At 39.6% G+C, this 26,319-nt stretch overlaps 2 protein-coding genes across 3 annotated transcripts in view; one reads left to right on the top strand and one right to left on the bottom strand.

Annotated features, from left to right (window-relative positions):
* Positions 1 to 7,399, bottom strand: part of fnbp1b (formin binding protein 1b) — a 61,629-nt gene extending 54,230 nt beyond the window's left edge. Inside the window, exon 1 of one of the 2 annotated variants that reach the window (XM_016669874.1) lies at positions 7,002 to 7,399. In XM_016669874.1, the coding sequence (XP_016525360.1) occupies positions 7,002 to 7,025 (24 nt within the window). In that variant the 5' untranslated portion in view covers positions 7,026 to 7,399. Of the gene's footprint in view, positions 1 to 1,428; positions 1,509 to 7,001 lie in introns of those variants that run through there. The other variant, XM_016669871.1, reaches the window with a different exon arrangement.
* A 3,585-nt stretch (positions 7,400 to 10,984) lies between these two features.
* agpat2 (1-acylglycerol-3-phosphate O-acyltransferase 2 (lysophosphatidic acid acyltransferase, beta)) lies at positions 10,985 to 25,898 on the top strand. The gene is made up of 6 exons (XM_007548888.2): positions 10,985 to 11,426; positions 18,395 to 18,528; positions 21,810 to 21,985; positions 22,107 to 22,202; positions 23,473 to 23,545; positions 23,912 to 25,898. The coding sequence occupies exons 1-6, from the start codon at positions 11,248 to 11,250 to the stop codon at positions 24,067 to 24,069; spliced, it is 816 nt and encodes a 271-aa protein (XP_007548950.1). The 5' UTR covers positions 10,985 to 11,247; the 3' UTR covers positions 24,070 to 25,898.
* The last annotated feature ends 421 nt before the right edge of the window (positions 25,899 to 26,319 follow it).

Below are 26,319 nucleotides of genomic sequence, written 5' to 3'. Positions count from 1 at the left end.
ATCTGTGGTGTGAGGCGCAAGTTAGTCTGTCGTCTCCGTTAGTAGAAGTGGTTGGGTGCAACACCTCCAACAATCAATTAACAATTTACACTCAAAACACAGGAAAATGTGTCCTCTTGAAGAGTTCAGCTTAAATAATGTCATATGAATGCCTAAGAAGCTTGAATGTATCAAAAGCAATGGCATTAACTTTGCCCTTTGAACCTACTCCATGACACTTTGAAGCACTGCTTCTGTTAAGATTTGAAGTTTTTTAGTAAAATTCTAATTATTTTTAATGATTGTGCCCATTTTTACACTTAGCCATTGTTAGGATCTCTGCTTCATGTCAGGTGTTTCATCAAAATTTAATCAGTGTGATTCACACTGCTGTTTTGCAGGAAATGTAGTTTTTCTAGTTTTGCTGGTGCTGCTTTATAAAAAGCAGAGCAGCAAAAAGGTAAAATAAAATGTGCAACATTCAACTGAAAGCTACAGCTAAATTTAATAAGTGTTAAGTCTTTATTTTTGCCCAAGTCTAGTAAAAATAGATTTGAGCACCACAAAGAATGACAACAGTAGGAGTTGAGTGATTAATTATGACACATTTTTATGAAAAACAGTGAATCAGTGGTGTATTTACTCAAGGTTATTATAAAGAATCTCATCAGTCTGTTCTTATTCCACACACACAGCTTACAAGTTGATAAAACAGTAGCTAAGACTTTAAATGAACAACTTAAAAGATGAAGTCCAAAATCGATGTTCAATAAACTTCCTTTAATAATAGCTTGGTTTAAATCTATTATTGCTACCTGTTTATCTGCATATCTAATTTTTCTAATTAAATCCTTCTTCATTCTACCCTCCTCTCTCAAGACTGCACTCAGATCAAATGTGGACGCGTTCATCATCATTTCACCATCACGTTTTTTCAAAGGGGCCTGAGGCAGTATCACAGAGTCAGCAGGTGTGTGGTGATGAGTGTAAGATTTAACGAGGAGCCCCGCTGTAGTCTGGCCAAGCTCTCAGGCTTTGATGGAAACAAGGTAGCTCATATTTCAAGTCCTGCAATGTCGAGCGAGCAGCAGGGGGGATGCAACTGAACCCAAAGTTCAGTTGCATCCCCCCTGCTGTCAGTTGCAGTTCAGGGTGACTCATGATGATATGCAGGAGCAGAAGAGACTGAGGAAATCTCAGCCTAACAACAGGCTGCTTCAAAGTCTAACTAACACTTCAAGGAAATCAGCTGAGACATCTCAGAGCTGGGAATGCACAACCAAACCAAGTCTAGGCCCCTTTGGCGACGTGTATTGAATGTCCCTTGTCTTTCCAGACAATCCTTTGCACAAAATTTAATCGAGAATGACAAGCAAGCAAGAAAATGTGTCTCCGATGCTGGGAATTTCTAAACAACACAACCGAGCATCACTGCAGCGTTCGACTCACCTTAAGCTGCTGCTCTTTGATTAGAGTTTCAATCTTGTCCATGCTGCCGCATCAATATGTTGTGATCTGCCGAGAAATCGAGCTTTCATTCCACGCAGTTGGAAGACAACTGCATGCATCGGTATGAAAGGTGAGGTACATCTACTTCCCAAATGAATCACATGTGGGAAGTGAGTCGTTAAAGGTGCAGACGTGTGACAGCTGGACGGTTTTCCGCTTTACACTTTGTGCCGTCTTTGGTTGCAAAGCCCCTATGACACTGTTCCAGTTTTAGATCTGAGAAGTCTCTTGTCTTTTTGCAAAGCAGATCTAGCATGGTGTTGAAGGGTCACTTAATTAATTTAGCTGCAGAATACTCTTGCATTATTTCATGTTTGTTTTTTTGCTATGGTTTCAGTGCAAACTGGTCACATGCGCTACCAGATTTTACTTCCTTCTTCTTTGGTTGGATTTGTACATTATCCCTATTAAGGAAAAGTTGCATGCACGTGATTCATGTCAATTTCTCAATTCTCTCTGCTTGCATAAAACATTTTTTAAAAAAACTGCCAACTGCCTGTGCATTTCAACTAGAAGTGTCAGCACAGCTCAGTTAGTGGGTTGAATTCTGTCGAAATTTCATCCTGCTAGCTAAAACCTAGATTACAACAATTCCTGCGCTATCTAGTTGGTAATTTTTCAAGGACAGGATGGTGATGACAACAAACACTCCCAGCCTGTGTTTATAAAGTTGGTGAATACTATAATCATTCCTGTGACGTTGCACTGAAGGCATTCAACGTTTTGGAGCTGAGTGACAGCTGTTTTACCTGAGGCGAGTCGCAAAAGCTGAAAACAAACGGCATCTGTCACAATCAGCTCTGCTTCCATTCTCTCAATTACACCAGCATCATAAGTGCTGATGCAATCGTCACAAAGTTTTTAAACCACTTCAGCTAAGATTTAGTCTTCTTCAGCCTTATTGTGAGTAACATTTCATTTCGATGCGAAAGTTTTTAATCAAACAGCAAGCGGACGGCATATCACAGTCCGACGTGCATGCGCACAGCCTCACCGCAGTCATGATGGTGAGAGGTTAAGCAACCTTGCCCTAGTTTAACTTCACTTCCTATCACTTGCTTTCCTGTTCGCAGCACAGGAACAACAGGATGAGTGCATCGAAATGTGCCATGCATGTGATGAAGACAGAGCGCTTGATCGCCGTTTTAATAAATGCGAGAATTAGTTAATGCGAAGAGCTGCAGCTAGCTGAATGAGCAACTTTTACTTTTGGCCAAGCTGTTCTAATGTGATAAGCTTATGATCACATTAGCACGCTTCACTACAAACATCTATTTTATCTAAGAGAGTAAAAGGAACAGATAAAACTGATAAAAAGCTGGAGAGTACACCATGGATTTGAATTTAGTCCCCTTTAAAAAATCCAACATAATGCTTCCCAAAAGCCAAGTAGGGGACACAGTTTTGCTTGTCAGAGTGGCATAGTCAAAGTGCAGACATTACCCTAGTTTGTTTATGCGGATTTTCCATCCACTCTGACTCAGTTATTTTGCCAAAAATGTGCAAAATTGTAGTCTTTAATTGTGCAAAGCTAGTAGAAATATACACCCAAAGAACCAATGGTGCTACTCCAACTGTGCTGAACATAAATGCAAGCCACACTTTCAGATGCTTTTTTTTTTTGTAAAAGATTTTCAAAACCTGTTCTCATTTTTCTTTCTCCTTCCAATTGCAGAGCTTTGTTAGTCTGTATAATCCTAAATTTGTGATTTGAGCATGACAAAATATGGGAAATTTCATCAGGTGTGATTCATTCTGCAAGGTACCGCACATTTAGAGTTGCTAAATGACCAAATAAGCAAAGCAATTCATCGTCTTATTGTGATATTCTTGTCTTGTATTACATATAAAATACAGACACTTATGAGGGAACCTGTTTACATGACAAGGTGCTTAGCTGCACCCCTGTGCATAATAACTAAGCTTAATTTTAGCCTTCGGTACTACAGACCAGTTCTGCTTTGCATATAAGCATGGCTGCTGCCAGAGACAGGAAGGTTGAATGTTTTGCTACTCTGACACAACATGTCAAGCTGTGAACACCTTCCAATGCAACGAGCCACCTGCGGAGATGTACCGAGCGCTCTCTGTTTCCTTTCTGAACATATTGAGATTAAAGGAAAAAAAGTCTGGATTCCACTGAGTGCGCTGAGGAAACAAAGCTTTGGAAAAAAAAAAAAAAAGAAGGAGGAGGACAAAAAACCTCACCAACATTTTCTCAGAGTCAACTTGTACGTGTGTAAGCCTGCGAAGCACCTTTGGGCTATACTGGCTTTTCTGTGTGTGACTAAGCAATAGTAGTGACTCTCACATTGTAAATGTGAGTTAATCCAAGAGCTCCATATCGTTCCCAAAAACAATGTACTATAACTTTATAAATTTCAATATCTTGAGTATTATTCTTCCTCATAAAAACTCCAAAAATAATAATAATACAACTAATAATAATACAACTCACTGATAGGCCTGGTATGGACCTATCAGTTTTATATAAAGTACAATGTTTGCAAAACAACAACAACAACAACAACAAAAACAATAAATAAAATAAAAGTATTTAGGCTGCCCCCAAAAAATGCAGCCCTGGGCTATTGCCCTTGTAAATCATTTCTAGAGTCTGGCCCCTTCTTCACTGAACCTGTATCAGAAATCCCTTAGTGTAGTAGCAATGTTAATCATCAATAATGAGGAATCCTTATTATATGACTCCAATAAAAGTAATCCACCAGGAAGTTGCTCAAAGTTATTTTGGTTTGAAGGCTTATAATCTGTCATACTGGCCATCCGGCTGAAACGGTGCTCAGAAACTGAACACAACCTAGCTAGGGTGAAATATAAAATTTTTAGAATTTATGTGGTTAGATTATAATATAGATTTGAGCATTTTTAATAATGTTTGTCTTCATATTACATTAAAAATACTTAACTAAGACACTGGTAAGACATGGCTTGTTTAGAGGTTTGAAATGGAAGTAGTCATTGGTTGAAGGGACCCAAAGTTATTTCCCCTTTTGAGTAATTCATCTGCCAGATACAACAAGAACACAACAACTCCATTTATATCTAGATGAGAGGCCACTTTATTCTTTGGTTTTACTCATTTTATTATGAACAAATGAATTTAAAGACAAGCTAATTATCACCACGATAGAGATTTACCATTTAGAAAAACTTTTATAACGTTGTCCTTTTTTAAGCAATTTTTTTACAACATTCTGCCAAAACCAAGCCAGCGAAAGACAGTTTTCTTAATTAGCCCAGATAACAACTCTAACAGCTATTCAACCACATTTGGAAATCATCAGATATTGACAGGGGATTCAACTTAATCCACAGTACACATTTGGAAAAAGGCAAAGGCAACCTTTCTCCTTGTTTCTTTTGGGAGATTTTACTCTTTTGACTCTACCATTGTTGATAAAATTAACATTACTGCCAAATATTGAGCTTAAGTCACAACATAAAGTTCAGAGGTGCTTCATGCTTTTAGATCAGGTGTTTCAAGAAGACACATATCAAACCAAGTCTTATGAAGGTCTAGCACATGAAACCTCACCGTCATTTATTCAAAAATGAGTAAAGAATCGTGCCAAACGGCAGACTCTCGGCCAATAAAATTACATGAGCCGTAATATATTTAAAGAAATCCCAGACAAAAGGAATTCCACTCTCCAGAGCTGCTTATTATCACCTCGTAAAAACAGTCGTACACAGGGCTGTTTTCATCATTTTCTGTTTGTCTCTTCCCACCCCTTACATCTAAATACGGTGAAATACTGTAACAGCGACAGAGAGGCAGGCCTGATAAAGGCCTACCTGCCTCCTTGAAAGTCGATTTGAGAGGGACGAAACGTGACATCACAGCAGAGGAATGCATTGCAGTGAGGTCACTGGGGCTGCTGCTTTGTCTCCTCCTGCTGCTGTGCGCCGCACAAAGCTTAGGAAAAGTGATGAACCAACATAAACACGAGGAATATTAGATGCCAAGCAAGGTCAGCCTTGAGTTTGTAGACTCCAGAGGTGGATTTTGGTAATTTAGGCCAAAATATGGCCTAAATCCGAGCTTCGGATAAAGTGCTAAAAAGCTGAGACTAAAATAAAAAGTTTTAGATATCCTTCCTGATTGATGTTAAACAAACTAATTTGCCAAAGTATTTGCGTCTCTTCAACTTTTCCACGTTTTGTCACATTCACACCCCAAACTTCAATATATTTCATCAGGATTTTACATGACCAATCACTACTTAGTTGAATTTGTACATGACCCCCACAACGCCTTTTACTCTAACACACCTAAATAAAATCCAGCTTAACCAGAAGTCATCGAATAGGTAATCAGTAACCAAAGTTCAAATCTCTGTAATTTATACAGGTGTATTAATACACTTGTTCTGTAAAAGAGCCAAATAGGTTTGTTAGTGCTTGTGGTGGTGCTTTTTATTTTTCTTGACTTCGAGGAGCAGGAATATGGATGGAGGGTAAATACTGGCCTGGTGACACCCAGGGCAGCATCACAGCAGGTTTAGAATGCAAAGAATACACGTGCATTTGTTGCAATGGCCTAATCAAAGTCTAGACCTACACCTAATATGTGGTAAAAATGGAACATTACTGTTCACAAAGGTTCTCCAGTCAACCTGACTGAGCTTGACCTACAAAGTTGATGCAAACATAACATTTACATATTCACATCTGGAAAGCAGAGAAAGTTGTTTCCATTAACTCAAGTGGGCTGAATACACACTTTTCAGATCTGTTTTTGTAAAAGAAATGGAAGCCACATTAATCTTTTACATTAATCTTTTCTTTCGCTTTGCAGTAATGTGATTTGTGTATCACATGTAATCCCCTAAAATACATGGAAGCGGGTGATTGTGAAGTGACAAAAAAATGTAAACATTATTTTGCTAAAGAGGCTAAAATTTAGCAGTATTACGTGCGGTAACCCAAAAGCAGCCTGCCACATTGCGTACTGATGAAAGGAAGAACCATGTGTACTTCCTCTAGTTACATACTTCCTGTGAAAGGCACGGTACATGTGCATTTAATATATACCTGCTTTGGTACATATCCATCACACTGTAACAACATACAAGCAGCGCGAGGAGACAGCCTGTAACAACCGCCTCGCGTCCTTACACTGATCTGTTACATTGAAATTGTGAGGGGGTGTGTGTGTAAAGCGTGATTTGAAACGCACAAATGTGAACTAAAATGGATGGTGGGCTAGCGTTAGCTGCGGGCTTTTTTAGGGTTTTACTTCTGCCCGTACCTTCCTGCCGTTACTGTGACACATGGAGGGAGAAAACACATTAGCTCTGGTAAACAACGCGACAAATTAGCCTTAATGTCCCCGAGGCTGGACCTGCGCAGAGCGGCGCATGCTAATAAAAGCGTCGCTATAGCGGTAAAAGAAAAAAAAAATGGGGGCATGCTTATTTTTTTTTTATCTCCGAACCGTTACAGCCTCCCAGGCTGAATAACTAAAGAGTACAAGTGTGGCTGAGACTCACCCATAGCTCCGTCCCCCAGCTCATGGTTTCAGCGCGGTGTCCTCGGAATAATCCACAACTGCTACGGAGGTGTTTTTTTTTTCCTCAACACACGCGCATACAGAGAAAACAGCGGCAGACAGACAGGGTTTTTTCTGTCTCTGATATATTCGCCTGTCACCCGCTCTTAGCAGTGGTAAACGTATCACCGCTCTCAGATTTTTTTCTTTTTTTCTTTTAGTGCCTCATCGTATCTGAATCACGCCGGAAGGTTAGAAGCTCCTGCATAATAATCTTCAAAGTGGATAGGCTCGCTATACGCAGCGCGCTACTCAATGACAGCTGTTCCTGCGCGTGCACTAGCAGCAGAGAGAGAGAGAGAGAGAGGGAAGCATGGCGGGGGGTGTCACTGCGGGGGCTGTCCAATAAAGCCTCAACCACCAATACTTTGCTCACTCACTATCTCCTGCGCAACCGAACAGGGGAGAGGCCCTGTTTAGAAATGCAGGAGCCTGAATGCGGGAGAGCCGGTGGGGGGTAGTGGGAGGCTCAGGGAGAGGTCACCACCCGTGGCAGATGTTTAATTGAATACTCCCAGTGGGTTACATGCTAACCTCTGCTGAGCAACCCCACTTTCTCTAGACTTTCTCTCGATAGCTGCTCAATAACCTTATGTAAATTTGCGTGGCATTCACCCTGCAGCAAGCAGCTTTAGAGTCCCAAACTGCACGCATACAGGATGTTGCATTCAAGTTGCACAATTTTCGACGACAGACTGGCGCAGAGTCAACAGTGATCATAATCTGCCCTCTCCATTGCCATGACTTTATTCAAAACTTCAGACCTCTTGGTCTGTGGTTGTTTGCATATAGTCAGCTCTCTCTTTACACACATTTTGTCACGTTGTAACCACAAACCTCAGTGTATTTTATTGGGATATCATGAGATAGAGCAACACAAATAGTTGGGTGCATAATTAAACTGGGAAGTGAAAATAAATTCTACATAGTTTTCAAAGTCTTTTAAAAATAAAACCCTAAAAAGTGTGTATGCATTTCATGATTTCTCTCCTTGTAAGGCCCATTGGTCCAACAAATACTACATTGTGAAGACCAACTACTTCTAATGGGACTCGAAGCCCAGATCCCATAAGAAGAGGTGCTGTTTTGTGTTAGGGCCTAGGTTTAGGAATAGGGTGTGACTTGAGTTTAGACCAAACAGGGATAAAACTCACTAAAAAGTCTCAAGGAGTATTCATCTAGTTATTCCAAAACTAGTATAAAGTATAGTACAAAACAAATCTGTCAAGACATGACTGTCCATTATCTTGGCCATTATGAAAAAGTGGCTAGAGGAAAGGCATCCTGGTATGTTTTGACACCTGACACAGGCACTGAGAGTTCTGGTTCACTGATACCTTCCTAAAACCCTTCACATGCAAGCAAAGAAGTGTAGTATCCCTTGAAGAGATAAGGCATTAAAACATCCTCTTGTTTATCATAAAGAATCATCTTACTTCTCTGTAGATTGTTCTTTACTTTTCAGACTACTAACTGCCTCTTTAGGCAGCTAGTAGTCTGCTTAAAGAGGTGTAGCCCTTGTATCTGCAACAGCGCTGCCATCTAGTGGTGAAAAATAGAAACACACCAGTTTCTATCACGTTGCCCAAGACGCTTATTAGGATAAGTAACTAATAAACTTATCCTGCATGTGACTGGAACTGCGTGTGGCTTATTAAATTATACAGGAAACAGAGTCTAGATTAATTTGTTTCAGCAGGGGGTAATGAAGAAACGTCTGTAGTTCAATATTTGTATGATACACAAATGTTTTATTATATGAATTTGACTGTGCAATGTGGACAAATATTTACAACTGGATGTCTTTAAGCCTAAGATACTCCTTGTTTCATGTGAAAAAATAATTCGACCAATGAACATATATGCTACCTTGTGAAATCAAATACATGTTGAGCAAGTGTTCTTTCATTTAATTGTTTTGTACAGCTTCATTATTATTAAGCATGTGCAGGCCTTTATGGATTATACTGTGATACAATAAGAGTATAGGTTTAAGTTTAAAGAATTATGCTTTTAGGAACTGTCTTATCATGTCTGCAGTACTATTGTACACCATCAGGGGGAGCTCAAAGGCTTTTTATGTCAAACAAGTGGTATGTACTCTGGGTATTTGTGCATAACTCAAAGATGCACGAACCAAATGTGTGTTTATTTATTTATGTGGTCACTTTTTTAAAACTTGTTCTGGAAAATAATTGGTTGCTTTGTGGTTCGTGATTTTTTTATTTGTCAGTCAATAAAACCAAAATACATTTACAGCACAGAACACAATTTACCTTAGGAAAGCAGTAACATTTGTGTTAATTTTGGTGTTTTTCAGCATTCTATTTTATTTTGTTTTTGTTTTAATACTGCAGTTTTTGTGGAAGTACATTGATGGAAATAAGTGCTAGAACATTTAGCTCATGGCCGCAGTTTGTTGACTCACAGTTCCTTTGCAAACATTAACACACCACACCAAGTCAACTCCACAGTTCTTGTTGACAGTGCGTATTTAGTCAAATTTGAAGAGTCTAACATTAACAACGGGGCTTACTCTTACACTAAGCCAGGTAAACGTACTCATTCCCATTGACCTTTTCACATTTTCTCATACTCTGACCACCAACTTCAGTGTATATTCCTGAGTTTCACTGCAAGTTACACACATGGGGGGATGTCTTTACTAATTCAGGGTGTTGCACTGGATTTAATTTAGCCAAATAAGAGAAAAGAAGGTGTGCACCAAAAACATCTGAAAGTCTGGAATTATTCAGTCTTGTTGATAAAAACATTTTAGAAAACCATCAATCTTGTGTTTTTTTTTCCACTTCATAATTATAGACTACTTTGTGTAGATTGATCATCCCAAATCGCAAAGAAATACCTTAAAGTGTTTGATTTTAATGCAGTAAAGTATGGAGAAGTTTACTAAGTATGACTCAAAATTAAAAAAGAAATAATTAAATCTTAAGGATGTTTTTTTTATATATGTCTATTTAAGATGTATTTAAATGGAGGTCAGTAACACTAACACTGTCTCTACACACATTAGATTAGGATTATCTGCCACTTCATCATAATCCTCCAAATCATGTCAAGTAGAGCTCCTCGACGTAGCCGAAACGTCTTTGTCAGGGCGACTGGACAGTGTCAGATTATGGCCATGGATTGGATTATTACCACTAATCCAATTGAACATCTGCTTTAATCTGCAGTCAAACTAGTCTGATGCTGAGGGGTAACAGCGAACACCTAGAGATCATTACACTGGTAATTTTGGATGGTGAACCACATTGAAAGGTAATAAAGAATCCTCCAACAGGGCCAGCCAAAGCTGTGGATTTACTTTTTAGGGGCCCCTGGTGGCACCACAACAACTTGAATTTACAGACACTTTGATGAATGCAGTGCACCAGTTGCAGGAAAACCTCCATTGCTGAGAAGTCATACTTGCAGAGTTATAATGTAAGCTTATTGTTGGTATTGTATTGTAAGATGCACACATGAGGAAGCGATAATAGTTGCACATTGTGGCATTTGGTTTTAAGAAGCAGATTAAATTGATGCATAAGGAGACATTTCAGAAGGATGGACAGCATCAGGGCCCTCCTTGTTAGCACTAATGTTACATTTGTGAAAGGTAAATCTAACATTATTTGGCTTTCATGAATATGTTACATTTGTATAAAAGGGAAGATTTATGGTGAACTTTAGTAGAAATGGGGCCCTTAAGTGACATTTTTTCCAGGATCTTAAAAAATAATAATAATAATAATAATAATAAAAAACATTAAGCAGGTGCTCTGCTGCCTGCAGTTTTTGTGATTTCGAATAAACCAGCTGAAAGTTAAGAATTTGCTGACGGACGTTTGGGCTCCGTAAAACAGTAATTATGTAGCTCGTGACATCTGACCCGTCCACCGTGAACCAACCGGAAATAGAAAAGCAAGCAAAACCGATGACGATTTGACTCCACCTCATGATGCCATTTAGCAACAGATGAGCCGCGGTGCCTGTTCATTCCGTGCTGCCCACGGTCTCAGCATCGCTTTCACTCTTGCGCATTAAAGGGAACACTGTCCGGTTGTGTAATGTCCGTCGGGGTCGCGGTGCGCCCCTTTTCCCTTCTTGGACCGTAGCTGGCGGCTTCCTCATCCGACCTGCGAGCGCTTTCGGCTGGCCGCGAGTCTCTCCAGTGCATCGCTATGGATGTGGCGTGGATGCTGCTGCTGCTGCTGCTGTTTCCACTCCTGATGTGGACCAGCAGCACGTTTGTGTTCTATTTCAAAAAGTTCTTCTACGTGGCCTGGATGATGTTCCTGGCCATTGTGGGGATTCCCATATGTTTACTTAAAAGCGGAGGGAGAGACGTGGAAAACATGAGGTGAGTTGGAAATGTCTGACAGTTAGCAGCCGTTAGCCTGCTAGCTGTTTAGCAGCAGCAGTTGTTGATATGAAACATTCAGATGAGGCTGGCGGCGCTCTTATTGTAGCCACAACTTTTGTGAAAATATAAAAATTAGCCAGCGTGTAGGACGAGGAGAGAGTCTAATATATTAAAATGTTCAACTTTTCTGTCGGAGAAGAAAACAAAAAAAAAGAAAAAAAAAAACTAATCTAATTTTTAATCGTACACTATATTAGCCCCGTTCACACGTTGGCAGCAGTAATGTGTTACTATTAGCAAACATTGCTAACTCGGGTTGATGTTTGTTTTAGTATCGGGCAGGAATGATTATCCTGTTTATGCCGTCAACAACAATCTCAGTCAGTTGTGTGATATTTATAGCATTAGTTAAGAAAGCAAAGTTTGTTTTCCCAAAACAATAACCCCTAGCCTTGCCAAACCAATTATGAAAATGATACAACTCTTGTTTATATGTACTCAGTATCCTCCAGCATAATTAATTCAAATCTTTTTAGCTACTTAACATGCATACTTTTTCATTTAATTTTGAGTTTCAAAATAAGAGTATCGGGATTTAATTCCTAGAGAACCGCTGCATGGTTCTGATGAGTTCTTTAAAGCTGTACAATTCATCCAGTCGTGTCATTGCATGATGAAGTGACTGATTGGATTCAATACTTGCGGGCTATTTTAGTTTGCAGTGTCAGCATGTATGATCTTGATGCTAATAATGTATGTTGCCTGTATTTAATTTCCAGAACTGATATAGATTTCAGTGAAAATCAATGAAAGTGATTAGCACTAGGCACTGATCATAATTTTTTATCTGTTTTATTTTAAAGCTCTGACCATCCGATTCCGGTTTATTTTTAAGAATTCTGAATAAGTGTTTCAGATATATTTTTTTCTAGCATTCCTGTTTATTATTGGGATGTGTGTGACGTCGCACAGAACGTGCAGAAAAAACGAGCTAAAATGGTTAGTATCAACTGTGAATAGCATAGACTGTGTGTATTTCCTAGAGGATTTAGACACTATTTCTAGGGATGCACTGATATCAAAATTTGGGCCGACATTAAAGTTGCTGTTATGGCTGACAACTGATACTTACTGATATCACATTTGTTATTCCATTATTTATACTAGACGTATTTCCTTATGCTTTTGACACAGTAAAACAACGACCACACCGCTGGCGGTGCTTCCATGAAAAGCTCATGTCTATAAGTCATGGGGAAAATATCGGCAAGCATCGGCCAAACCTACAAAATGGTTGTCGACATCCCTGTGTATAAAATAGTTGTCTTGCATAGTTTTGCTTTTCCAGACTTTAACTTAAAACACTTTGCTCAAACAAAAAAATCACTAACTTTGAGTCTTTGTCCTGCAGTAACGGCTTCCAAAGCAACGCATTTTGTAGGGAGCAAAAGGGATGTGTTCACTGGTCAGAAAAATATTGGATTTTTTTTTTTAGTTTATGGATACTCGATCACTGGTCAGTTGAAAATTGACGAATTTCGTTCACCTTCTTGGTGAATCTCTTATGAGAACCTACTGGTGACTGAACGATGGGTAAAGATTGAAAAGAGTCATTGCAGTACCCCACAATAATCCGTCTTGTTTCTGCTGATATCTGCTTTGTATTTGAATTTTTCAAATCTTGACTTTGCATGTTTTCATCTAGATCTCATACATTCAGAAGTACATCTCATTCCCAACGACGGAAGGAAGGAATCGGTTATTTTAATTTTATCCAACAAAGTGTTTGGATCTACTGATCAGGGGTTTTTCTGATTGACTGCTTCACATATTCCAGTAATTACCTCGAAGAGACAGATGCCAGATGGCGAATTTTCCCTGATTAGGCTTGGCTTACTGAATAGTCATGAGGCAGATTGCCTTGCTAACCTCACCGGATCCTCACGTGCTGACTGCAGACCCCGAGAGTTGCCTTAATGCGCTAGGAATAACTGTTTCGCAGTCCGGTGGTGTCATGTAGCACCAGTGTACCGTGCTTGCCCGCTCAAAGGTTATCTGGACTTGTTGACTGTGACAAAGCAACTCAGTTGGGGACATACCTTGAACGGAGGGGTGAACAGAGTTTGGTCGGTGCACGTTTGGTGCTCGTGCGCAGAAATGGCCGAGCGATTTGACAGGAAAAATGGGGACTGTCAGTCATTTTGCGTGTCACACAAACGCCTGAATTCTGGGCCTGACTAGGGACTCTGCAGCTGACTTGGAGCCCTGGAATGCATTCAGTCGACTCACTGGGCAAAACAGACTCACATCTGTTCAGTCTGTTCAGTGCACCCATAAAAGCTACATTTAATTTAGTGCTTGTGTTTTTGTTTGCGTGCTGTTCTCCAGGGAATCACCTTGAATGGCTGCCACATTCTGGGTACGAGTCCAGTATTCATTATCACGCCTGGATCTCATGATAACAATTAAAGATGGACATTTGTCTTTTTTTTTCTTTTCTTTTTTTTTTTTTTTTTTTTTTCTCCTCACTCACCACTGCTTGAGCTCCGGTTGCAGATTGTGCAATTGTACTACAGTCAGTGGGAGACAAGTCTTTGTCTTCATGGCTGTTGTATTTTCACTCAAACCGGAGGATTACAGAGGAAGTCGGTGGACACGATCAGACATGCATTGCCTTGTAGAGAAGTATTCAGTCTCTTGAACACTTCCATACTTTGGCATGCTGTGTGTGTTTTGGGGGATATTTTGTATTAGACCAACACAAAGTAGTGTGTGTATAATTAGAAACCTGCAGGAAAATGATGGATACATGTCATTTAGGTTTATGAATAAAATCTAAAAAAAAAATAAAAATACATTTGAATTCAGCCTCCTCATGTGAGCTACCACACTAGTTACTGCTGCAAACATTTTGGGATATGTTTTCAGTTGGGTTGCATGATGTGCCCACATTAACATTGGTATTATTAACCAATATTGGTAATGTTTTTACATATTGGTGTCCGCTAAGTAAAACTACTGATTTTGACAACCAATGTCTATTTTAATCTTGTTGCCCTTTGTGTTTCTGAAAGAGTAGGGGATTGGCCATGCGGTATTTGTTTGGTCATGTGACTGTGATAGTGATGCAGCGCAAAGACTGTAGGATGTTGAATCGAAGCGATGTGGTCTATTTTGTCACTGTCGAAAGGGTAGGGAGATGTATAATATCGGTTAGCGGACATAAAGCAAAAATAATATTAGATATCGGCCTAAATTTTCATATAAGTGCATTCCCAGTTTTCTCCAGCTTTGATCATGTACAGTTTGGCATCTTTGGCTTCTCTTCTTCAAAAAAACACTTTAACCTGGAGACCATCTTTGAACACCAACTTTCAAGTCTCGCTACAGATTCTCAATTAAATTCAGGACTGGACTTTGTTTAAGCCATCATAAAGCATGAATATGCTTCGGTGTGAATCTCTCTGTTGTAGATATTTTGCCGGGTAAAGGAGAACATTCACCTCCGTCTCAAGTCCCAACAATCCTCTAATAGACTACTAGCTTTTAGATGTGGGCATACTTGAAGGTTGGTGACAATATTTCATTGTATTTATTATGATAACTTTAAAGGGGATGACGAAATCTATTTAAAAACCCATTACTGTTTCTTTGTCTTCAATTTTTTGGTAGTCGATTGTTTTGGCAGGGAGAGCATGTCAAATCCTCACCAATGCAAATACTCCCCAGGAAACAACTTGTAGGTAGCCAAATGTGCTACGTCAAGACACAGGATACATCTGTTAGCACAGTTTAACTAAATAATTACAAATATTACAAATATTTATTGCTGCTCCAGTCAGGAAAAGATGAAAACTAATAGACTTAATCATACTTTTAGTTATTAGTTTGCAAACATTATCGTGTAGTTTATCATTGTTATAAAAAAAGAACAATAAAGATAAATGGTAGGATAATTGGCTGCTAAAGTGGGTGAGATCTGATCTGTAACCACACGATTAAAAATAATAATATTCATTTATTACCCAAATCCCAGTGAAACTGCTTTATCCATGTGAATTCATGCTTTTCTGATGAAGTAATCGTTTGTTCAGTCCCTCCTCCCTTATGATCACGGTCCTGCCCTAAGCAAGCTTGACCTTTAACTTGTAAAAAAAAAAAGAAAAGAAAAAAGGCTGACTAAGTTGAGCTGTGGTATGAGGTTTGTCAATTCAGTAGTTTTGTGGATTGCAGGCCAGATTTAGTCTTAGCTGTGGACTTTAGTTCTTGCCTAAACATGATCACGCCTGATAAGTTCAAAGGATCTGACTCTTGGGCTGATATTGAAATTTGCCCTAATGAAATCTGGTTGGGTAGGTTGTAAAACTCTGGACTGGTGTTGCAGTCGTTGTAACAGCAAGTGATTGCGTGTCAGTGCCTTTTGCACTGGACTGAGCACTTTATCACCACAAGGTCTTGTAGAAAGGTTGCCTTTAAAGCCATAGTGTAACTTACCAAAGGGAAAAAGCGAGGTTTGATCCTCCCAGTACAGGCTGTTTGAAGTTTATCAGATGAGTGTGTGTAGTATTACTTTCAAGCCCTGTCAAAAAGTCTATAAATGTTTATATTCTCAAGATGATACTTATTATTCTTTCTATTCCACATTCCAGAACAAAAGACACTTTAATTCCATATGGGCTTGTTGAGCGTGAGCTTTGTTTTGCTCTGTTGGTAGAGTTTGTTGTGCTTATTTACTTTTTTTTGTTGGCGACATCTGACTTCTGAAATACATTTTAATACATACCCGAAGGACTGCTGGAGTGGATGGATGGTAGAGATTACATTCAAACAAGAAAACATTTGGATCAAAAGACTTAATGTCGAGTGCCTATAGGTTGCCGATTACCAAATTGCAGTTCACTATAGGGGCGACGTGCAGTGTTGTTTTTTTTTTTCTCGACATTCTGTTTTGCAGATTGGGCTTAAACAAAAATCTGATTTGTCAAGTGCAGTAATAATACATTTCAGATGTCGATTAGAGCTGTGGATTCTGCAGCTCCTCCACAGTTCAGCCCAGATTTCCTTAATTTTGGGTGATCTATGATGGGCGGATATGTGAAACCGATATTATCCACCAATCTTATCTAACGCCACAAAGGTCTGAAAATCACCAAAGGAACTCCCTCATGTACAGTCAGAATGTGTTTGTATTGTTTCATGGGTATTGTACTATATATATATATATAAAATTAGGAAAATTAAAGGCTTATTGTGACTTTGTAGCATCTAACTGTTAGTTATACATAGAAATAAATCGGTATTGGCCAAAATCAAAATCGGTAAGTCAAGCTTTTTGAAGATCTGTGATCGGCCTGAAAGCTGCAATCGGTGCACCATTAGTTATAATAAAAAGTTAAAGGACAGATTTACACGCTAGTTACAATTAAATTGAAGAGATGTGTGGTTAAAATCGGGAACAAGGAAGTTTACATTTGGTTTGCATGCTTTTTATTTTAAGGTAATTCTCTTATTCTCTGAAGACAAACTTGAGTTTCAAAGCTAGACAGGTCATGGATAACGATAAGTGAAAACCGCTACTATGAGATTCCCCATTGCTTGTTTGTAAACAGCCTTTTATGGGGCTTCCCTTCCTGGTCTTTTTACATCCTAAAATAAACACATTTTGACCTGAGGGTGGAAACATGAGTGACATCTGAGACCAGATAGAGCAAAAATAGAAACTGCACATGATGCTGCGTCTTCTTTTAGAAAACACTTCCTCTGCTTTATTTGCAGCCTGGGGGCTTCTGTCAGTGCATCTGTGTAATAACAAAACCACAAAATGCAATCACAGCATTGGAGTAAAATGTGCCTTTTTGCACTGAAACCAGGATGAGTTCAGTCACAAGGAAAAAAACCAGAGGTCGAGCACCAAGGAATAAAAAAAATCAATGGAGTTTGATTTTGATACCCATGAAACAATACAAACACATTCTGACTGTACATGAGGGAGTTCCTTTGGTGCTTTTCAAACCCGGCATTCATGTAGCGTGAGGCTACAGAAAGTGATTACAGAGAAAGCAGAACCGCCAAATTCAGCAGTGAAAGTTAGAGACGGTGAAACGAAACTCCACAAACGATCAAAATTGTAATTCTTGCGTGCACAGATGGCTTCAAATATGATACTTTTTTAAATTGCAACATCAACCTTTCAGTCTTATTACATAAAGACTTCACAGGAGCTTGTTTCAGTTTGAAGGAAATTTAAAACCTTTGATATAAGTAGTCTTTTTCAGGAAGGAAGTTGTGTAGTCAAGCAATGAGAGAATGAAGATGATGATTTTCAGAGATTTGACTGACACTACAAATTGATTAATAAGCATGTATGATTCATGGGGATATCGTATCGGGTTAATATTGATATTGGCAAATACTCAAAGCTGCAATATCGGTATCGTATTGAAAGTGAAAACCGTATTAAGAGACTCTTACTGCCTACTGTGGAAGTTGTTAATAAGGGAAGCAAATTTAGCTATCTTGGGTTAAATTTAAACACAAGAGGCACAAGAAACTTCTAGAAACTAATCTGTACTTCTCACAGAAGCTTGTCAGCTGTTCCTAAAAGCGACATGCAAGACGAGGATTGTACAAAATTCGAACATGTGACTATGTTTTAGTCATTTTGAGGAGTGCGGTTGTTTCTAGTGAGAGATGATACAAAGGAGTGATGGTGTGAGCCACAAAATGCAGAAGAGTGAGCTGACTGAGCAGCCACCTGAGTTATCATTTGTATTATTTTGGCTACGGTACAAGTTGTTTCATAACTTAACATGAATGTGCTGAGAATATCTGTGTATAAAGTGATTGCACCTGATAACATATCTGTCTGAGCACAGCATGATGGTACCTTAACTCTAAAACCTACACGTTTTCAGTACTGTCATAACTTTCTTTTCTCCCCCCCACCCCCAATTTTTCCTGTCCAGGATTATCCGTTCCATGGTCCGTCATGTCAAGTACTTGTTTGGGCTTCGAATTGAAGTGAGAGGCTGGGAGCACCTGCAGACAGAAGGGCCTTATGTCATCATCTCCAACCACCAGAGCTCCCTGGACGTTCTGGGTAGGCGTCGTGGTTCCTGTCATGTCACCTCTGATCCAGGTTTTGAGTTTATTGTCAACCAACACGATCATTTATTTTTCAGCACCGACTGAAAGATTCGAAGAGTCATCCAAGATGGTTGAGCAGATGGTCTTTTCTCCTTAGCTTTTTTAATAATAAGATCCGTTTTATGGTAGAAGCCAATGCTTGTGTTTTTTTTTTTGTCCATTAGCAACAGAACCCCAATTTGAACACATACTGACACGCACGCACGCACGCACGCACGCACACACACACACACACACACAGGGGCAGCAATTAGTCCCAGATGGAAGAATTGTGCCACTGAGCTTGTAAAGGGGGGTTCTAAATATAAATGTGCTGAATCCAATCTCTCTGGCAAACGTACAGAAAGAACCGTTCCTGCTTAATGGGAGCAATATAGATTTTTTTTTTAGTCACCCTCTGCTCTGCAAATGTATCAGTAAAAATGAGCAATCCAGAGTTTCATAGAAGGTAGAGGCCATGATTACGCTTTCAAACGAACAACTTTCTGAATTGCTACAATGTCTGGACCTCATCTCTTACTGATTGGTAGATTAATTTTATTCCTTCAAGCCAACACAGATATTTGGGTTCATATCTATCACATTATGATAACTTTATGTAAAGATGCCCCAGTTTTATGGTATTTAAATATGGATCGCAATGTAATTTCTATTATTTAAGTCAGAAAAGGAAAAATATAATAACAGCAGATGGACAATTTATGGTTTATTTGCCAGGACAGACCTCAGTGTTTGTCTGTCTCTAAAACGGGTCAATCATTCGGGTCAACAGCTTCTGTAGTTTTTCTTGCTGTTGAAAACATTTGTGATCCGAGACACCGAGGCCGTCTGCTGTAGATCTGGAGTTCAACTCATCCTGATCCTGTGGAGGCCAGCCAGCCGTCACAGTCTGCTTTAAATATCTGACCAAACTGTATAAAAGTGCACTTTATAAGGTGGAGGACTGCTGGATGCATCAGTTCCTATCGCCATCCGAGACTTAATACGTCTGTCAGTTCATTCAGAGAAACGCGGAGCAGACCATGACTTCATGAGTCCACCATTGAGGCCCGGCGCCAAGTATATTACTTTCAAACTTTAGACCTTTGCTTTTTTTTAGTAACAATTCCCCCCTTCCTCATTCTTCCTCTGAAGATGGATTTGTAGAGTCGGTTTTGCTAAAATTAGAACGAATAACAACCCAGCATTTCACTAGAACGCCTGGCGATGAATTTCATCACCATCTTTGGTTGAGTTCTTGGCCACTCTGCGGTGTTTGTCAGTTTTAGTGCCTTTTTTTTTTTTCCTTTTTACTTTTCAGCTTAGTCCTAAATCTAGAGTGTGAAGTGACACTAATTTGGGTTAGGTGTGTTTACTTCCCATTATTGGCCCAGGAGGAGTGTTTCTCTGTGTCGGTGAGTGATGAGCGCAGGCTTCTTGCCAGCGTGGTGACAGCAGGAGGAGAGCCAGGCATCTCATTAGTGCAGGAAAAAAGCTCAGCGGGAGGCTGACTTGGCGTCCAAGTTGCCATGCCAACAGCTACACTCAGCCATTAATACCAGAGCTCTTCCTAGAGCAAGTGTAATTTTCTCTCTGTGTTCAGTTTTCTGAACACTACGCTGGTAGTTTACTCACTCTTCTGTTTTCTCTCTTGATATTGTCTTCCTTTCTCTTGAGTTTTATGGCTCTGCCATATCACTCACTACACAGAGGTTGTTAAAGCAGGCAGGATAACTCCCATCAATAAAGATACGTGCTGTGTTTTCACATTCAGCATACATGATATCAGGGATTTAAACTTCAGTAAATCCGACTCCAAGCAGAAGAAGTCAAAGTTCGTTCCAGACTCCTAGATGTTGTTTCTTAATAGGAACTTTGTACTTGCTGTACTTGAATGGCACGTAATCTTTTATTAGGCAAGCACTGTGCAAAACGTATAGGAACTTCAACAGTTTATTTTTGTTTTTATTGAATGTTTGAATATTTTGTCTAGGATTCCAATCAAATTCCTTAAGTCTGGATGACCATCCCATACTTTCATGACAAACCAATTTTGTGCGTGACTCTTATAAACCAATGAAAAGCTCTAAAAATCCGTCGCTACCATCTTTTGCTATGACAAACCTGCCCACCAGGAGTGCGGTCAACAATTGTCACCCCACTATTGCCAACTTGGCGACTTTTCAGACAAAGAAAAAAATCGGTATCGGTCAATATCGGAATCAGGAGATTGGACTTTTTAAAGGTCAGAAATCAGCCTGACAATGGTGCACCCATAATTTTATCACTTTTCAACCAAATATTTTGGAGTATTTAACCGGTGTTTTATGGGATAGACTGGGGGCATCAGAGTTCAAAGGGAGTGAATGCTTTTGATGACGATGTATGTGACGCTAAAGGTCAAATTCTAAAGCGGTAAATGTAAAAATTAATGAACCACATGATTTGAAGGAATATGCTTGCCGAGGTAATGAAGTGTCCACTCATCCTAAAAAGTCTTACATTTATGTATCTAAAGTTAAGTTCTTTAAAATGTCTTAAATTCATTAGAAAAAATTTAATTTGGTTGGCCTTAAATCATAATCGCAGGTTGTAAATTTAGTTGTGGCAGGAATATTTAATCTTGTATATTCTATGCAGTGTATTTTTCTTGCGAGACATTTCTGTCAGGTGAAAGTTTAAGTTGCACACTGATGCACATCTTTGCTACGTTCTGTGTCTCGAGGCGGTTGAGGCTACCACTAATTAGCTGCTAATAAACCCTTGCTACCTAGCTGGCTAGCTGTTTTGCGTCTGTTGTTGATGAGTGTAAATGATCCCCTGTTGGCTGGACGACGTTCATCTTCACCACTGGTTGCAACTGATACAATCTTATTTTGTACAAACATAAGAACGGAACTACTACATAAAACATGAAACTTTCTTTTGTATATTTCCGTTGTAATACAAATCTTAATTTTTTTTCCTAATGGTCTTAACTTGGAGTTGGAGAGACATGCACAAACCCTAATAAATTAAGTTTTGATTTGAAGTTGCCCCCTACTTGCTACGAAAGAGTTCAGATTTGAAACCTGTCCCAGTTGGCCTAACTCTACAGGTTGTGCTCATGCACACATATAAAGTTAAATGTTTGTTCGCAATCAGATCATTTCTTCTACTAACTAGGTTACATTTTGCACAGCGCTGAATGTAAATAAACCATTACATTTAGCGTTTCTGTCCTTTTAACACCGTAACAACTAGCGTGTCTCTCAGGGATGATGGAGATCCTACCCGACCGCTGCACCACGATAGCCAAGAAGGAGCTGGTTTACGCCGGCACGGTCGGCCTCATCTGCTGGCTCGCCGGCATCGTTTTCATCAACCGCAAAAAGACGAATGACGCCAAGAGCGTCATGGCCGACGCTGCCAAAACCATGCTCGACGAGCAGGTAATCAAAGTGTTTAGGAAACACGGGGGCACGTCTATATCTTGAGGTTGTTTTTGGCAGAGATTTTGATTCTAAATCACCCTCCTTTTTTGTTCAACCCTCTATCCCCTCTCCTCTATAGGTTCGATTGTGGGTCTTCCCAGAGGGAACGCGCAACCAGAACGGCGACTTGCTGCCCTTTAAAAAAGGGGCTTTCCACCTGGCTGTGCAGGCACAAGTAAGTGTGTTTGACTTGTCGTCGTTTGGCTTCCCGTTTCCTTTTTTGCGCTGAGCCGTGTGTGTGTGTGTGCATGCGTGTGTGTGTTGTCTCACGCTGACTGGAGTCAGTCTGTTTGTGCTGCTGTTCACACCCTCATCCTGCTTGTTCCACTGACTTCGACTGAAGTGACTGAGACGGACTTGGCCGTATTCCAGAAAACTTCTCTCAAACTTTGGCTCACTGACACACGGGGGAGCCAGAAGTCTTACATGGAGCACAGCCAAGTTATAATGCAGCCTTACTGCATAGATTACAGCATCTGCATCCTGAATGAATTTTTAAAAAAATCATTTTTGTAGCATGTTTGTTGAGGAATCCTAGCTTTGACCCTCATGCACATTGTTTTGCTATTGTTTTATTGCCTCAGATGTTGAGAGCAAGGGTGAACGGAGCTTTCAGCACAGATCGACTGCCGTGTAATTCACAGCTCGGCTGCGCGCGCTTACGATCTTTAATTTCTGCATGCCTGCAGGTGGGAGGTCTCCGTTCTGTCGGTGGCGTTTCGTGGCGCACATGCAGGTGGAACGAATTAAAAAACATGTTGCTGAATAAATAGCATGTGGTCTGAAAGCACAGCTTTCTTCACCCTTGAAAACGATGTTAAGCTAATGGGTTCGTAACTTTCTGCTAAAGATTCCTATCAGTTGACTTCACATGTACATCAGGACTGAGGCGTATATATGTCTATACAAGGACGGTACCTTAAATTTGTATATTTTCTCAACACCACAAACTTTTATTGAGATTTTATTTGATTATGTGTAAGCACAAAGTAACACATGACTGTGGATGGAGAAAGATGCATGGTTTTATTTTATTTATGTATTTTTGTTTTTACTAGTACAAATCTGAAATGCAGCACACATTTATAATCCTGCCTTGAGTGAAAACTGCAGTTACAGCTGGAAGACGTCTGATGATAAGTTAAACACCTGGAGGCTGAGAATTTTACTTTGCATAGTAGCTGAACCTCGTTTATTCTCTCTTCTAATCGGTATTTTCGAGTCCTGCAGACATTTTCTGTTGGATCTGGACTTTGACTAGGTCATTGTAACACAACTTTGCTTCGCTTTGAATCATTTCACTGTCTCCAGTCCCGTACATTTACACAGTACATTTGAAAAGAATAAATGGTTGTAATAAAGGCATGGATGGTCTTTTCAATACCGGATATTTCTATTCTGATATTTTGACTTCTTTGTCTCCCTTTTTGTTTTGTTTTTTTTAGGTTCCCATAATACCTGTAGTCTTCTCCTCCTACAACAGTTTCTACCTTCGGAAAGAAAAGCAGTTCAACTCAGGTAACTCTGCTCTAAATGTTGCACAGTACTTATTTGGAATGTCCCGCAGCAACTTTTTCACTTCCGATATGATACCGATATCGCATTTTTGAGTGCTGGCTGATACCAATATTGACCCGATACGACATCCGCACGAATCTTACATACTTTTATTACTTATTTTGTAGTGTGACTGTTAGAAAAGTATTGATCAAGTGATGTTAGAGAACAATAGTCAACACAAATAGGTATCAGAACAACTGAGCCATTTATCACACCGATTTCTGATATCAGTATCGGATTGGGACGTCCCCAGTACGTAGGCACAGGTTTTTGAAGAGTAAGATGATGTTTGATGGTTTTTATTGTTTGTTTTTTTGAACACAGGGGTCATCAGGTTGAGGATCCTTCCAAAGATTGAGACAAAGGGACTGACCTCAGACGACGTGTCATGTCTGTCCGACCAATCGCACAGCCTGATGCGTACCGCTTTCCTGGAAATCTCCGACTCTGTAGCCAAGAGCAACGGGCCCCTAAAGCACTGAAATATCGGCCAATAAAGCCTCTTGTTTTTTCTTTTCCCAACCCGTGTCAGAGACCTCCCAGCCCCTCAGACCTCTCTGCTTTCTCCAGGCAGGCCCTGTGGCCTGACCGGGAGACGAGACGAGGACGTCTCTGTCCTCTGGCCCGATCGGAAGAGCTCAGGTCAGTCCTGACCCTCAGCGGCGCTCGGCGCGGCGCGAGCGGAGTGACGGATGGCAAGCCGAACAGTACGGATGTGTGTTGTTCATGCATGCCTTCTGGATGACTCTGTCCACCTTCACTGTTGCTTTGTACTTTGGCTTTATTTCCCTGATCTTGAACTATTTTCTGCTTTCCTTTTGTCTTTCTCTCCACCCCCTGCCCTCCCCCTTTTTGTATTTTTTATTTTTATTTTTTTTGTTGCCTTTTGTTTATCGGATAAACTTTGACAGGTTTTTTTCACATAACATCTCTAGATATTTATGTGCTCCTCTCATATTGCCTTGAGTTTATTTTTTGGCTGTACAGATATCCCATCTTCGTCCTTCCTTTGCTTTTTAGTGTCTTCTGACTTTTCTGCATTCCAGACTCTTTGCTCAAACGGCCAGCGGAGCGGGATCTCCACCAGAGGTTGGAGGAAACGCTACGAATTCAACTCTTTTACGTTCACATTGGCTCAGTGGCGTGACATTGCTTAATGAGCTTAGTGAAGTGATCGGTGTCCTGTGTGTTTGTGTTCTTTTTCCAAAGCAGCAGAAATAACCGTCGTGCAGCGATCAACAGCAAGTTTCCTCTCGCGGTCTTCTGTGTGTTTTTTTTTTTTTTTCTTTCTTTTTTGCTCTATTTATTATTTCCACATAGGATTAGATTTGTTTTCCTGCTTTTTAAAAGCGAACCACATGTTCTAGCTCCTTAGGAACAACTCGGAGGACATATTTAAAATGTGTAAGAAGGCGACTGACTTTGTGTCTTGAAGTGATGCCGTTTTAGCATTACAGTTCCAAAGTGCAAGCTACCTGCTGTGCCATGACATTTCCTATAAAAACGTCTAAGGAATGCTGACTGATTTACCAATAATATGAAGCCGACCTAATGGGCGTGTCACTAATTCTTGTGTCATTTGATTAGCAAACCTGTAAGTTAAAAATCTATTTTTGGGTGACTGAAATGAAGTTTTTGTTGTTGTTCATCTTAAAAAAAAGAAAAAAAAAAAAAAAAAGTTTTGATTAAGTTAAGACTTCTTCTCTAGAGGAATTACTGCATTATTCGAAATAAATAGTGAAGATTTTTGGCCTTATTTTTGGTTGGTTGTTGTTGCACTTTTACATTTTGGTATTTTGTTTTTCTTTATGTTGTGTCTTCTTATGTTGTAGCATTAACTTCTAACCACATCAGATTGACTGACTTCCTGTTATTTTTGCCTCCAGGTTTTGCTCACTGCCTTTACACGGTCACCTGTTTTGCCCATCAAACACCGTTTCAGAATGTACTGCAGTGTTCAGGATCTTCTTTTTGTTCTTTACTTTCTTTATTTTATTATTATTTTTAGCTACAGCACCCTCCATTTATTGATAACCCTTAAAAAATTGGTTGAAAATCCTTAAAAATGTTTTTTTTTTCTCCTAAGTAGCAGATTTCACACTGAAATGTCTGTGATAGTTTCAACCTACGCAAATTAGGAGAACTTGCATATTTTGTAGGCATGTTCTCTTTTGAAGAGTGGTAAAATAGAAATGTGTCGCATATTATTCATGTACCAGGGAAACAGAACATTGTTGATTGCTAATGAAAAGTTCCTCAGCAATCTGATCATCTTTAAACAAGTTAATAAAAATAATTTAGTTATTCATACTTTATAGGAACTTCTCTAATGTTTTAAAAGGTTGAAGCATTCATAGCAAGAAAGCACACTTCTCAGAGAATCGTCTCTGGATTGACCAGAATCCTGTCCTTTCACAGATTTTCTGCTGGTTTTAGTTCTAGAGGGTGAAATGCAAGATAGTTGGTATTGTGTCTGAAGACTTTGACCAAAATACCCTGGTTACCAATTTTTTTTTTTTTTTTTTTTTTAATGCCGTTGTATTTCAAAAAGTGATTGATTCCATGGACCCTTTAAAGGTGCTCTGGCTGGAAAATGTGCCCTCAGCATCACAGGTCCTCCACCATACTTCACATTAAGAGGGACTGGTGCCAAAAAAAAAAAAAAAAATCAATTTAGGTTTAATTTGACCAAAGCACTTTAAACTCCTAGTAGAGTTTAACTAATAGTCCTT

The sequence above is a fragment of the Poecilia formosa genome, unplaced genomic scaffold, assembly GCF_000485575.1.
Source record: "Poecilia formosa unplaced genomic scaffold, Poecilia_formosa-5.1.2 Scaffold28, whole genome shotgun sequence".
Lineage (NCBI taxonomy): Eukaryota > Metazoa > Chordata > Actinopteri > Cyprinodontiformes > Poeciliidae > Poecilia > Poecilia formosa.
This window is presented reverse-complemented; position numbering and strand designations above follow the sequence as displayed.

What these genes read in the sequence shown, in the direction of transcription:
- agpat2 (XM_007548888.2), top strand. Translation starts at nt 11,248, where the DNA reads ATGGATGTGGCGTGGATGCTGCTGCTGCTGCTGCTGTTTCCACTCCTG. An exon ending in ACCTGGCTGTGCAGGCACAA is followed by an intron (nt 22,203 to 23,472) that starts GTAAGTGTGTTT and finishes TGTTTTTTTTAG; the next exon opens with GTTCCCATAATACCTGTAGT. An exon ending in AGAAAAGCAGTTCAACTCAG is followed by an intron (nt 23,546 to 23,911) that starts GTAACTCTGCTC and finishes TTTTGAACACAG; the next exon opens with GGGTCATCAGGTTGAGGATC.